Genomic DNA, 14,811 nt, shown 5'->3' on the forward strand with positions numbered 1-14,811 from the left:
CTTATGAAGTTCAATATAATATTATGAAATATAAGAAAAATTAAAGATTGCTCGAAATTTTTTGAAATATTATATTATGAAATTTACTGAAAATTATATGTATGTACAGGTGTTTCATTTTAAGTCATATGGTCGATTATCTCGCGAATCGATGATTTTATTGAAAAATTTTTCGAACAAAAGTTGCATAGCTTGAAGGGGAACACATGATGGAAATGGACTTGATCTTGTCAAGATCAAGGTCATTAATGTTTTTTTAAATGGAAACCCCTATCTTTTATTACATATTCTTATAGCTTATCTCGAGAGCTTTCCAAAACACTATAATAAAGTTACTTTTCGTTAAGTACTTGTTAAATTATAAGGCAAGACCGATCACTGATTCGGCCAACTAAGGCAAGACCGATCACAGTATTGTAACTTTCAAGCTCCATAACTCGGAAAGTATTCAATGAAACGTAACTTTATTATAGTATTTTGGAAAGCTCTCGAGATAAGCTACAAGAATATGTAATAAAAAATAGGGATTTCTAAAAAATTAATGACCTTGATCTGATTTTGACAAGATCACTCAAGGTCAAGTCCACATTTCCATCATGTGTCCCTTTTCAAATCATGCAACTTTCGTTCGAAAAATTTTTCAATAAAATCATCGATTCGCGAGATAATCGACCATATCACTTAAAATGAAACACCCTGTGTATGTATGTGTGTGTGTGTGTGTGTGTGTGTGTGTGTGTGTGTGTGTGTGTGTGTGTGTGTGTGTGTGTGTGTGTTATTTATTAGTATTATTTATACAGTATTTGAATTATATATATATATATATATATTTATTTATTAGTATTATTTATACAGTATTTGAATTATATATATATAATTCAAATATTGTGGATATATGTAAAATTATATATATTGATGCACTAATGAAATTGGATTAATTGAAAGAGGAAAAATTTCAATATTACATAATATAATATTTCCATCAGAGACATATCAATTTTATTTCAAACATGCAGTGAATCTAGAAAAATGAAATTAAAATTTACATACAAATTACATTTAATGAAGTACTTTTGACGAATGCGCTAAATTAATCGATGATTATTGAATAGTTACATATGTTATGATATGATCTATTTATGGCATGGATTTATGCAGCTATTAGTAGCTGAGATTATTAGCCTTATATATGGGCTAGTGATGGTAGTCGTCCTGGTAGGGATTATGTTACAAATTGCCGAAGATGGATGGCTTGCACCTAGTAGCCTTCTCTTTTTCATCGTCGCATGTCAGATGATACTAGCTGGTCTGTTACACCCTCAAGAAGCCACTTGTCTGTTGTGCGGTGTCATTTATTATATTACTGTGCCATCCATGTACATGTTGTTAATTATTTTTTCCGTTTTTAATGTGCATAATATTACATGGGGCACGCGTGATTCGAAGAAACCGATTGTCGTAAGTTGCTGTTATCTAAATTTAATGTATTTAAAAAAAACAACAAACAGATATAAACTGTAAATAATCACAATGACAATTACAATAAAAAAATGAAGACTCCTCAAGAAGATCAGAGACCTACAATCAGCAGTAATCTAGCTCGGTTTATGAGTAGAAAAAGAAATAAGCAAAGCAAGCAAGAAAAAAGTTCATTGGAGTTTTCTTTAGCAGATCTTTTCAAATGCATGTGTTGCATACATTCAGGAATTAGTTATGAAGAAAAACGATTGATGGAAATTAACGAGTCTCTACAGCAGATAAACAAACGTTTGAACTTACTAGATAGGTTTGATGGATTTGTTATTTATTAACATTATGAAACTCATTGAGACATATTAATGCAATTAATTTTTATTGATATTCTTTAATGTTTTATTTATCAATCTGTAATTAAGAGATATATTCAAATTGTACAAATAATTATTTATTTTATCTCATTTTTCAGATTTATATAATCTATAATACAGATATAATTTTTCATAATTACAGATTACATACAGTAAATATTGAAGATAACAATGTTACCCAATCATCTTCTAATACTAATATATATCCAAGATCATATTTTTCAATGGGAGAAATAATAGAGGAGGAGATGCATGAAGGAATCGAATTACAACACATAACTGATAAGAATGATCAAGAAAATGTTTATAAAGACGATGACGAAAGTGATTTGACGGAAATATCAGCAACCTCAAGTCAAGACCAATCCAGTTTCCTCATTAGCCCTTATTGGCTTCAAGATGAAAGAATGCGAAAAGGTATGGTGGATTTTCTCTCGAATGATGAAGAGGAATTTTGGAAAGATTTGATTAGAAAATATTTACGACCCATTGAAAGTGATGAAGAGAGTCATGTAAGTCAAATTGATTTTTTTTTTGTAAAAGAGAAAAAATAAAGTGAGATGAAAATAAAAGTACTTATAATATGAAAAAAATAAATATCTATTTTTGTGTGTTTCAAATTATTCATGCATTTGAGTAAGATAATAACGACCCAAATAATCAAGCATGATACAGCATATTAAGCAAACTAATACATTGCATGTGTTTTTACATATTCACCATACTTTGCTGACATTGAAATAGAACATGTTACGAATGCAGCAACATGATTGCTTACATACAATTAGTTGATAAAATTTTAGAGCAAAAGATCAGCAATAATGGCATGTTATATTTTCGGCAACATGTCAGCAACAAATGATTAATTGTTCCATTTCGAGCATTATGATCATAAAAATAATGGCAATAAAATATATAATGATTTCCATTTGTTGTATATATTTTTAAACTATAAAGTTTTTTAATTGTAGCTCATTGCTAATAAAATGTTGACAATATGAAATGTCACACATTTATGACAACTTTTCAATCTCTTTTTCAAAGAGATGTATTATTAATTAATCTTTCGCTCACTAGCGAATCCCGTTAGATGAACGTGACAAAGTTTAACTTCTCGTAAATAAAAATCATAGAATAGAATAAAAGATGAAGTATTATAAGTTTATTTCAACCATTTCTAGTAAAATGATTTTTTGAAGACAAATCTTCAAAATAAAGCTCACTCAAACGGAGTTCTCAAATGGGATGTTCCGAGATGAAAATAAATTAAATATTATTTATTACTTTTAACAATATAATTATTAATTAAAACAATGAAAAGAAAATATTAAAAGCAACTAAAAAGATATCTGAAACAAAGCTTAAAAGCGACTAAAAAATGTTCACAATAAATCATCTTTTTGTAGGCTGTATTTTCTCACTAAAAATATCTTTAATAGGAATTTACAATTTTTTAATTGTCTTTTAGACGATGTTGTCTAAGATCTAAATGTAAAATTTATTAGTAGCAAATGTTGCTATCATATTGCCATCAACATGTTGTTTGCCACGTTGACATGTTACTCTCATGTTGCCATCATGTTGTTATCATAAATCAATTCATTGGGAAAGCAAATCAATGTCAACAAGTTGCTGTCGACTTGCTAGTCTGGTGTCAAATTCACATGAGTATAACCTCAGATGCACAATGACGAAACACCTTGTCTCGATTCTAAAAATTGGTTGCTTCGATTGCAACAGTTGACAATAACATGATGGCAATTACAGGAATTTGATTACTTTGAAAGAATAAGGCAGTAAAAATATAAAAGTTGAATATGATACATATTCAAAAAAATATGACATACATTTAATGTTTATGATGATGTTGAATAATGAACAACACCTCGTCATTCAACATTCCGTATATATATTTTAAAATAATTTGAAATATGAGATAATTTTATTGTTATCAAATTATTTATTTTTATACTATTTTCTTTTCTTAATCTTTCTATAATTACATTTTTTTAGAATAAAATAACTCAGGAACTGATGAACTCACGTGATGCATATTTATTAAGATTTTTCATGATAAATGCTTTGTTTGTGTTAATTGTGTTTTTAATGCAATTAAACAAAGATACATTACATTTGCAATGGCCACTTGGAATAAAATACAATATTACATTTAATTCAAAAAGAATTGAGGTAAATATTTTGATTATGATGATAATAATAATAATAATAATAATAATAATAATATGTGTTTCATTAACAACAATTTCACTTAATTATTATATTTAATAATGTTATGATTTGAACAATTCAATTTGTTTGTTATATTTGTATATTATATTATATTTGTTTAAACAAATAAATTATTACATAACAATTAAATTCGCAAAGTTAAGCGTTAGTTATTAAAATATACTGGAAGATAAAGCACTGCAAAGTCTATAATTTATAAGATCTATTTCAAATATGATCTTGTATCTAGAATGGAACTTAAAAATTATACGTTAATTTAAACAGAGTATTAATAAACAAATAGAGTCATAGTCAATTCCTCGACAAGCAGGATCTTGGTTGCTCAATTTCTATATATGAACTAAAATTTAAATAATTTTTTATTATCAACCACGTGTCATTATTTTTAGCAGACTTACAACGTAACAGTTCTGTAGCAACCCGATAATCAAATATCTTGATATTGATTGAAATCTCTTTTATAGTTGGTAATAAAAAATTGTTTGAATTTTATTTTATATATAGAAATTGAGCAACTAAGATCCTGCTTGCTGAGGAATTGATTATGACTCTATTTGTTTATTAAAAATTAAAAATTATATTTATTTCTTTTTTTGTACGGAACTTTTCAATTACTGTACTTAAACTATTTAAGCTTTAATTGTTATACTAATATATATCAATTTTTTCTAGATACATATAACAAAAGAATATTTAAGACTCGAACCTATTGGATGTCTATTTATCGCCGCATTTATCAGCATATTGGGCATTCAATTTTGCGCTATGCTAGTTCATCGATTCGACACATTTTCCCATGTGCTCGCTAATACAAAACTTCCTTTCTGTACTAAGGTAATATTAAAAAATATTTATCAATGCCATATGTTCTTAATATCTTTTTAGGAAGTATGTATATACATTGAAAAGTATATTGTCTAATCTATCTAATTTTTTGAAGAGTAATAAAAAATTTCCCCTAATTTTTAATAATTCATATAGTTTCTTTCTACTGCTTTCCCCTTTTCAGATAACTTCTTCGGAAGACAGTGCTTTCGAAAAACACGCTGATAAAATAGCAGAAGTACTTCAACGCATGGCAGAGGATGACATGATTCTTGAACTTAGAAGAAGTACTGTAACTTCTCCGAACAAACAAAATGCGCAAGAATCAACAGAAAATCCACAAAAATCATCCAAGATTTTCGGAAACTTTGAAAAACTGTTTCGACGGAAACTCCGTGATCCAAATTCAGGTATAATTATTCTTAATTGTTCGAATTTTTTTTGTGCTTTCTATTAGCGTATCAGAAGATGCCATTCAAAATATGATCCAAAATATCTAACAAGAAAACACACGGAAATGTCTCTCCCCCGGATTTTAATGAGCTTTGAATATGTTAAAATATAGACAAAAATAAGTGACATATACATATTTTTTATAAGTGCTGAACTGCATGTTAAGGGGATAAAACTCTTCTTAAAAAAAATCGGTTTTTATTCTTTCAAACCGAATGTCGTTAAAACTATAACAGAAAAAAAAGTTTTATGCAAAAGTTGAATCGTTTCAAAAGTACTTTATAAAGGAAATAGAAAAAAATTTTTTAACTTTTTTTTTAAATTCTCCCCACGATTTCATATCTCTTTTTTAATTTTGGAATTTTTTTAATGATCAAATTAAAGGTTAATTTTATATGAATTCAATCATATATGATACATTTATTTTCCGAGATATTTTTGGAAAATAATTATAAATTCCTACGTATACACGCTATCTGTCCGTGCGATCGATTCTTCATGAACAGATTCGTCTCATAATTGCGCTGACTACGCGAGAGAGCAAGTTAGTACAATATATTGAATATTGATATACGAGTTATAATAATAATAATAACAATAATTACCAGACAATAACAAACAACAACTCGTCGTCAAGACCATCGCGTTGCGAAACATTACGCGTCTCGTCGATAGGGAACGATCTTCTCTTTCAAATATCAATTTTCGGGGACAATGACAAACAGATCATCGCTCGATCGTAACACTGCCCTGTTCTTCCTTCTTCAATCTTCGGATAAGAGGAAGGAGGAATTTGCTTCCGTGAATCCTTCGTCCTTATCAACATCCCAAGTCCCTGCCTTAGCATTCGCTATGGCCCAACGGGAAAACCACAGTCAAAAACCACGGGCAAGGCAGTCTTCTTTTATAAAAAATTAGCCTGATGGTCAGGCAGCAGAACGAAAAAATCCTTTTTTCCACGTCCTCACACAACTCATCTTCACGAAAAAGGAAACAAAAATAGAAACAGACTTCTAATTTCTTAATAGAATCAGAACATTTTTTTTAATTCTACGTTTTCCCCATAAGAACGATAATACATCACAGGCTCCAACAAAATAACAATTCTTAAAATTCTTCCTTTCCCGATACGGAGCTAACCTATCTAAATGTACTTTATTTTTATGTCTATTCTAATTTTCTAATTCATCTAATACATTATTCTTTTTTTTAACAACCTTATAAGGTCCGTTCTAATTATTCTGCAACTTAGAGGCCCTATTTAATATTCTGTAAGGATTATAAAGTCACACTTTTTGATCAGTCTTAAAATTTAACTGCCTATTTTTATGATCGTAATTTAATTTCGTTCTTTGAGATCTTAAATTCATACGTTAACTTGTAACGTTATAAATATAATCCAACTTTTCGTTTAAATTAAAAGAAAATCCTTTTTCCTGAGGAATATCGCTAGTATCCGGAAGACATCCTCGAAGAAGATTCAAATCTTAATTCCTTACCAACTCTGAAGGAGTAAAGGTTATTTTACATTTAGATCTGTACGCTAACAGCCTAAAGGAACCCAGCGATCCCAATCTCTCTAATTCTCGGAGACAAATTTAACTAAATAATTCAATAACGTTTGATGTTGACGCTCCATTTGACCATTGAATTGAGGAAGGAGTGGGGAGGTCAGAGTTTTCTTTATCCTCCGAGATAACTCTTGAAATATTCGCGATTCAAAGTTTCTTTCCTGACCTATGTGCAATTCCAATGGCATACCATATCTAGAAATAATTTGACTTACAAAGGCTTTCGTAACTGTATTGGCTCTGACATTTTTTAATGAAAACGTTTCTACCCACTTGGAAAAATAATCGGTCGTTATCAGTAAATATTTTCGGAAGAAGATATTGATAATGGATTCAAAACATCCAGTTCTTTTAAAGGGAACATCAACATTATAAATCTGAAGAGCAGACCTCCCTTTGCCCGAAGGACCTTTCTTTGCAATACAAACTTTACAAGTCCTAACCTAATGTTCTACATCCTGCTTACAAGTCGACCAGAAAAAACATTTCCGAATTTTCTCCAAAGTTTTATTTATTCCATAGTGTCCATCTAAAGGAAAATGGACTAGTTTTTCCGAAAGGTGTGAATAACTTTAATTAAGTTATACTATAACACTATAATTAAGCTTGCTGAATTCGCCGGATTCGTGATTGAAATAATTATTGAGAGTTATTCAATAATAAATTAAATTTATAACAAAATGATTGTCGTTGGTGTTAGCGATCGAGTATAAATTATTAGAGATCACGCCGACATAAGGATATAGCGGTCGCAATGAAATTTGGGCGTTCGCGGTTCGCTGAGATCGCCAGAGCGATCCGATAGTTATCGGAAAGCGGATTGACAATTCGCGGTATTTGCGCGGGTTTTTCGACTATCGGCGAAGCGGTTGCGAGTCGTCGCGAGCACGTTGTTGCCTAACAACGGGTAATTGTAAATTACGACGACGACGTCACGCTTGATGTGCTTGATTCGGAAATAAGCGGAATCTTCAAATAGTCTTAATATATATATATATATATATATATATATATAGGAGACAGAGTGTTAAATTAGGCTCATGGGAGCGAGCGTCGTGATCTGCAAAAGATCTGATCTTTTTGAGCGGCTTTTTATACCACTACGATTTGCGGATTCAGAACAATTCGGATCGAATACATGTATATATGTATATTGTAATATACATATATATGTGTATCATTGTATTGTGACGTGTTATTCTAAACACGTTATTTGCGATAAATATCATCACATGCCTCGGTAGTCGAAGGGATAAGATGCCTGCCTGGTAAGCAGGAGATCCAGGTTCGATTCCTGGCTGAGGTGGTATTTTTTCGCAAAATAATTACGAGTTTTCACGACTGGTTTGTGGTCGGGCTCCGTCGTGACGCACACCCTCCCTTCTTATTTGGGTGAGCGGTAATTCAGCCGCCGCTATTGCTCTAATGAAATAAGTGATCTTTTTATATCCCGTAAGATTCGAATTTTGTTCAGTCAGATTCGGGCGCTAACCGTGACGAGATCTCTTCTTGTTTCTGAACGCGCTCGGTGATATTCGGCTGGGTTCGTATGTTGCTCTAACAAGAGAACACACGGAAGTGTTCATCCCCGATTTTAATGAGCTTCGAATATGTTAAAATATAGACAAACAAAGAAACGTATTTTTTTATAAGTGCTGAGCTGCATGTTAAGGGGGTCAAACTTCCTTTAAAAAAAAAAAATCGATTTTTTTTCTTTCGCAGCGAATATCGTCAAAACTATAACAGGAAAAAAAAGTTTTATACAAAAGTTGAATTGCTTCAGGAATACTTTATAAAGGAAAAAAACAAATTTTTTTTATATTTCCTTTTCAATTTTCCCATCACTTCATATCTATATTTTTAATTTTGAAAATTTTTAATGATCAAATTAATGGTTAATTTTATACAAATTTAACCATGTATAATAAACTTATTTTCCGAGATATCATTTTTGGAAAATAATTATAAATCCTTATGTATACATGTTATCTGTCCGTACGCTTGATTCTTTACGCTGAATGGATTCGTCTCATACTTTGCTGACTACGCAAGAGAATAAGTCAGTATAGTATATTGAATACTTTAAAATATAAGTTTTATATTAAAAATAATAACAATAATAATAACAGTAATAATAATAATAATAATAACAATAATAATGATAATAACAATAATGACAACAATAACAATAATAAGAGTAATAATAAAATAACAGTGAGTATAACAGTGAGTTTATTAAATCGTTAAAATCAATCAAATATTTAGATGATTTGATAAAATATGTACTGAATACTTTGGACAATTAAAAACAAATTATGATTAAAAAATTGTATTTACAAAATATCGTTTATTCAATTTTGATTGTAGACCAGCTAATTGAAATGATCAATATATTTTATTGGCTAACATGTATTCGTATCGCATAATTTTATTATCATAATCTTGTTGCAACACTGTGAAGGAATTTGCTGACACATAGTTGTATCTATGTTAGTTGCGTTTCAATATTTATTGATAATACAGAAAATTTATAATATATATGACACGAACTATATTTCCAGTTCTGGCAGTAAACACCGGAACGCACCTATTATTAATACGAACAGTGATATAAAAAGGTGCAGATTGTTACAGCGAATTCGCAATTCGATACTGATATTCGTTCCATTATATTCTATAGTTAACAAGTATCAGTTGTGAATGATGTAAGGTCCCTAATAGCACTCGTATATTCTGAGAACGTTCCATAGAATATCATACAAGTATATTCGAGATATTCTCCGAACATTCGAAATACATACTGCGATATACTGTGGAATGTACTTAGATCGTTACTACCGCTCACTAAGCTAATCCCTTTAGTACTGGAGAATATAGTATATAATAGTATGGCCATAGGATGGAAAGAGTAGTATGGCCATAGGATGAAAATGATTTAAAAACGGTATATCATGTAGGGCATGCATAACGATATCCCAGATAGCCATAGCGTGAAAATCTATAATATACGTGACCTCTTACGGAAAATAAGTGAAAAAAAATGAAAAAAATGAGAGAAAGTAATGAAACATTTTTTATCTTGTATCATTGCATGTTTTTAAAACGGCCATTCTGCTCGATGCTGCTTAATTTCTATAATGGGATGAAACCTGCAACCTGCAACTGAAATGATGATATAAGTGAACATGGAATTTTGACATAAAATATGATATTCGCTTAATGAATATTATTATATTGTCATATAAATAGTCTTAATTTTAAAATCTTGATTGCATATGTAATTCTTGTGGATAATTTAATTACATATATACAGAATGTCCCATAACTCTTAATTAATATTTAAAGGAGTGAAAGGGGATGGAATTTTGAATTAAAAATTCCTTTTCCAATGTTGGCTCAAACCATTATTTACCAAGTTATTAACGATTAAAGTTGATCAATCAGATTGCGCTCAACCGGAGTACGCAGAAGCATAGCGTGCTTTGAGGCTCCTCGTGCTTTCTATACATTTTTTCGAATAAAATTTTATTCTAATTGTTATGGGTATAAAAAAAGACTACTGGCAAAAAACATTATCAAAATAAATTGTTTTTAAATAAATTATTTAAACGATTTCTTCAAAAATTGTTTTGACATGTATCATGTATAGTTCTTACGTATTTTTTTTTTTTTTTTGTAGAAATCGATGGAACTATCAGTTTCCAATTAAAATTAGTTTTTTAAAGAAATTGTTTAAACAAATTGCTTGTGAAAAATTTATTTTGATTATTTCATAACGTTGGCATGTATGATTTTTACGTATTTTTTCTTACAATTCGATGGCGTTATCGTTTTAAAATCCGAAATTAACGAATATGTAAATAATTTAATCTACGTAATTAATTAATTAATTTATAACAATATTAATTTATTTATAATATTTATTTATAATATTTACGTAAGAACTATACATAACACGTGTCAAAATAGTTTTTGAAGAGGTTGTTTAAACAATTTATTTAGAAACAATTTATTTTGATAATGTTTTTTGTCAATAGTTTTTTTTTGCACCCATATCAAATATTCTGTAATTATTTTTCCCCCATCGCTGATAGGTTAACTATGAAAATTAAATAACTAAATTGAACAAATGGATTAAATAATTAAATTAAATAAATAAATAAACAAATAAATAAATGATAAATAATATAAAAAAAACAATCAGAAATTGGATAAATTTCTAACTGTAACTTTTTTCATTTATTTATTTATTTATTTATTTATCTATTTATTTATTTATTTACTCATTTATTGATTAATTAATTTCATTTCATTTATTTATTAATTAATATAAAAAATTAGAATAAAATTTTAATCGGGAGAATGTATAGAATGCACGAGGGGTCTCACAGCACGCTACGCTTCTACGTACTCCGGCTGGGCAATCTGATTGATCAACTTTAATCGTTAATAACTCGGTAAATAATGGTCAAAATTGGGAAAGGAACTTTTAATTCAAAATTCTATCCTCTTTCACCCCTTGAAATATTAATTAAGAGTTATGAGACACCCTGTAGATGCGTGAACCTATATATATTGTGTTTAATGAGAATCATTTTTATTATGAAAATTGTTTATAAATTGTTGAATATATTTTGTTTATTTGTTTATGAATTTGTCAATAATTGTATTAAATATGGGAAATATTTTTCTTATTTATATATTACAGTTAATTAGAAAGATAATGATTAATTATTAAGATATATGAGTATGCATGAGCGCGAATAGTTTAAAAAGTCGTTGTATGATGGCGTCAGCGCCTAATATAGCTTGTGTGTGTGTGTGTGTGTGTGTGTGTGTGTGTGTGTGTGTGTGTGTGTGTGTGTGTGTGTGTGTGTGTGTGTGTGTGTGTGTGTGTGTGTGTGTGTGTGTGTGTGTGTGTGTGTGTGTGTGTGTGTGTAGAGTTAAGTTAATGGCCGATATAACGCGCAGACATGTGTGTAGTTGTCTCGACGATTGCTTTTGATCTTTAGTGATAAAAATAATATTTCTCTCGGCAATCAGTGTGTTTTCGATTACTTACAAAGTCCAGTCATATTTAACAGGTTATGGACTCAGTTATTCGCTAAATCGCGCAGTCGAGATTTTTGGGCGTCAACATAAACGAATTTGGCTGAGAGAATGAGTTCGAAGAAAAAAAAAATATGGCGGGAATAAGATCAGCTGTTCCAATACTCGAGGCGAGTAATTATAATAACTGGGAATTCACCTCTGTGAAGTTAGCATCTCATGCATACGTGCGTACGTGCGTGCGCACTTTTCTTTAAAAAAAAGAAAAATTTGCGTAGATGTTTTATATATATATTAGGTATAAAAAAGTTCTGAGCTTTAGATTTCATACAACCGAAATAACAATTTAAATTTTATATATCTTCCCGCCCTTTTGCGGTTTTAAAGCGTTGACGTTTGGCCTTCTAAAATGCCATACGGTTTGGCGTTTGATGCACATAACCAAAAATCAGTAGTGTTCACGATGACAATAAAGAGCATATTCGATTTTCCATCCACTTCGCGTTTCATCTGAAGAAAAATGCTGGAAAAGGAGCTTGCAGAACAGCTTGGCGTTACGCAGCAAACCATTCCCGTACGTTTACATACGATGGGAAAGATTCAGAAGGAAGGTAGATGGGTTCCGCATGAATTGTCCGAAGACAACAAAAATCGTCGGCGTGACACTGCACTCACTTTGCTTTCAAAATTCCGGAAAAAAGATTTTCTGCACAAAATCATTACAGGCGATGAAAAGTGGATTCTTTATGATAACCCTAAACGTAGAAAATTATGGGTTGACCCTGGTCAACCTTCGACATCGACGCCAAAGCCCAATATCCACGCCAAGAAGGTTTTGTTCTGTATCTGGTGGGATTGGAAAGGTGTGTTGTATTACGAGTTGTTACAACCGGGTGAAACAATTATGGCAGACCGCTACCAACAACAATTGACCAATTTGAGCGATGCATTAGAAGAAGAAAGGCCATTTACTGGCCAAGGACGTCGTAAAGTGATCTTGCTTCATGACAATGCTCGACCACATACTGAAGGATGCATTCAAAAAGATTGATGCCAAAGCACAATTTATCATAGTGCAGGGATGTCGGATAAACATTATCGGATAAACATTTAGACATTATCAAAGATAGTAATACAGCCAAAAAACAGCTTAAGGCATTGAAAGACATTTTTGTAAGAACAAGTTCTTTCACAAAATTGTCGTTGTGGAGAAAATTCTTTAATTTAAAGTTACATCACAATGAAAAGCTAGAAGATCATTTTTAAAAATTACATGATACAATTATTAGAAACTTGAAGGATCTCGGATCTAAAATAGATAATAGTGATTTGGTGTGTCATCTATTATTACCTTTACCATCAAAATTTGATACCGTAGTGACAGCTCTGGAGACAGTGTCCGATGTAAAATTAGACTTTGTGAAAGCAAGATTGCTCGACGAAGAAATAAAAATAAAAATCAATTGCAAACAAAATGATCTCGATCGTGATGAGGTTATATTTAAAGCTTTCACAAATGGATGCTTTATATGTGAAGATAAAACGCATCTCAAGGCAGATGTCCACACGCAAGAAAGAAAATGTCGAACAATAAAATTAATTTTAAAAGAGGCTCCAGAGGTAATTATAAAATTCATGGCAACGGCAATAATTGTAGTGGACGTAGCCAAAATCAAAAGAAAAGTGAGATAAATTCGAATATGCATTAGCAAGCAAATAATGCGGCTGATCAATCTGTTGTTTTGCTGTAAATTTGTGCGGAGAACTTGAAAAACAAGGTAAAGCCAATTTTGTAATAGACTCGGGTGCGAGTAATCATTTTGTGAAAGAAAATCTCGAACAGTATATGTGTGATGTTAGAAATCTAGATCATCAAGTGTCTGCAAATGATGAAATTCTAAAAGCTAGTAAAATTGGAACATTGAAAGGAAAGTAGGAATTATGGAACTACGGTAACTATTGAGGCATTTATTGTTCCAAAAATAAAACATAATTTAATATCAGTGTCAAAAATGACATCAAAAGGTTTGAAGATTATAATAAAAAAGGAAGCAACAACAATTAGAGAAAATAATTTTGCTCTTACATGTGAAAATAAAAGAGATTTATACGTATTGACACTCGACAATATCATAAGAAAAATGCTTAACTACAATGAATGAAATAAATTGGCATCAACGACTAAGTCACGCAGCACTGGACAGGCAGCACTGAGTTAATTGGGGCTCAAATGTCATGACAAGATATGTTCAGCATGTGTCGAAGGGAAAGCAACGCGTGCATTCTTTGTGACAAGTAAAAAGCGAACAAGGTCAATTGATGACCTAGTGATGTATGCGGTCCTATCATACCAGAAAACTTCAATGGTGGAAAATATTTCTAAGTAATTCTCGATGATTTTTCACATTTTGTAGTAATTAAAGTTTTGAAAAACAAAATTGAAGCAGAGAATAATTTAAAAAATTATATACAAGAATTGAGAACGCAACACAATATTTATGTCAAAAATTTTCGCCTCGATAATGGAGGAAAATTCATTTCTACCACTTCAAGGAGTTTGCAAGAGTAAATGGTATTTGTCTGGAATATACAATGGCATACAGTCCGCAAAAGTGAATGGTAAGACTGAACATGAACCGGACGTTATTGAACATGATTCGTATGAAGATCATTGACTCATATATACCTAAAATGCTGTGGGCTGAAGCGCTCAAGTGTTCTGTTTATGAATTAAACAGGACAAACTCCCATATCAGCTTTGGATAAATACTCCGTCGCAGATTTGGCATGGTAGATATGATATCAGCAAGCTGAGG

The 14,811-nt window shown here is 30.7% G+C and overlaps 1 protein-coding gene and 1 non-coding gene across 3 annotated transcripts in view; both read left to right on the top strand.

Annotated features, from left to right (window-relative positions):
* Positions 1–14,811, top strand: part of LOC105423648 (chitin synthase chs-2) — a 35,171-nt gene that overhangs the window by 7,986 nt on the left and 12,374 nt on the right. For both annotated transcript variants that reach the window (XM_089077465.1, XM_089077466.1), the window contains exons 13-18: positions 1,159–1,458; positions 1,557–1,786; positions 1,990–2,359; positions 3,861–4,037; positions 4,770–4,931; positions 5,107–5,332. In XM_089077465.1, the coding sequence (XP_088933591.1) occupies positions 1,159–1,458; positions 1,557–1,786; positions 1,990–2,359; positions 3,861–4,037; positions 4,770–4,931; positions 5,107–5,332 (1,465 nt within the window). The remainder of the gene's footprint in view (positions 1–1,158; positions 1,459–1,556; positions 1,787–1,989; positions 2,360–3,860; positions 4,038–4,769; positions 4,932–5,106; positions 5,333–14,811) is intronic.
* TRNAT-GGU (transfer RNA threonine (anticodon GGU)) lies at positions 8,181–8,252 on the top strand. Its single transcript has one exon. It is a non-coding gene; the product is annotated as a tRNA-Thr (tRNA).

Source organism: Pogonomyrmex barbatus, unplaced genomic scaffold, assembly GCF_055798465.1.
Source record: "Pogonomyrmex barbatus isolate J1 unplaced genomic scaffold, ASM5579846v1 scaffold2, whole genome shotgun sequence".
NCBI lineage: Eukaryota > Metazoa > Arthropoda > Insecta > Hymenoptera > Formicidae > Pogonomyrmex > Pogonomyrmex barbatus.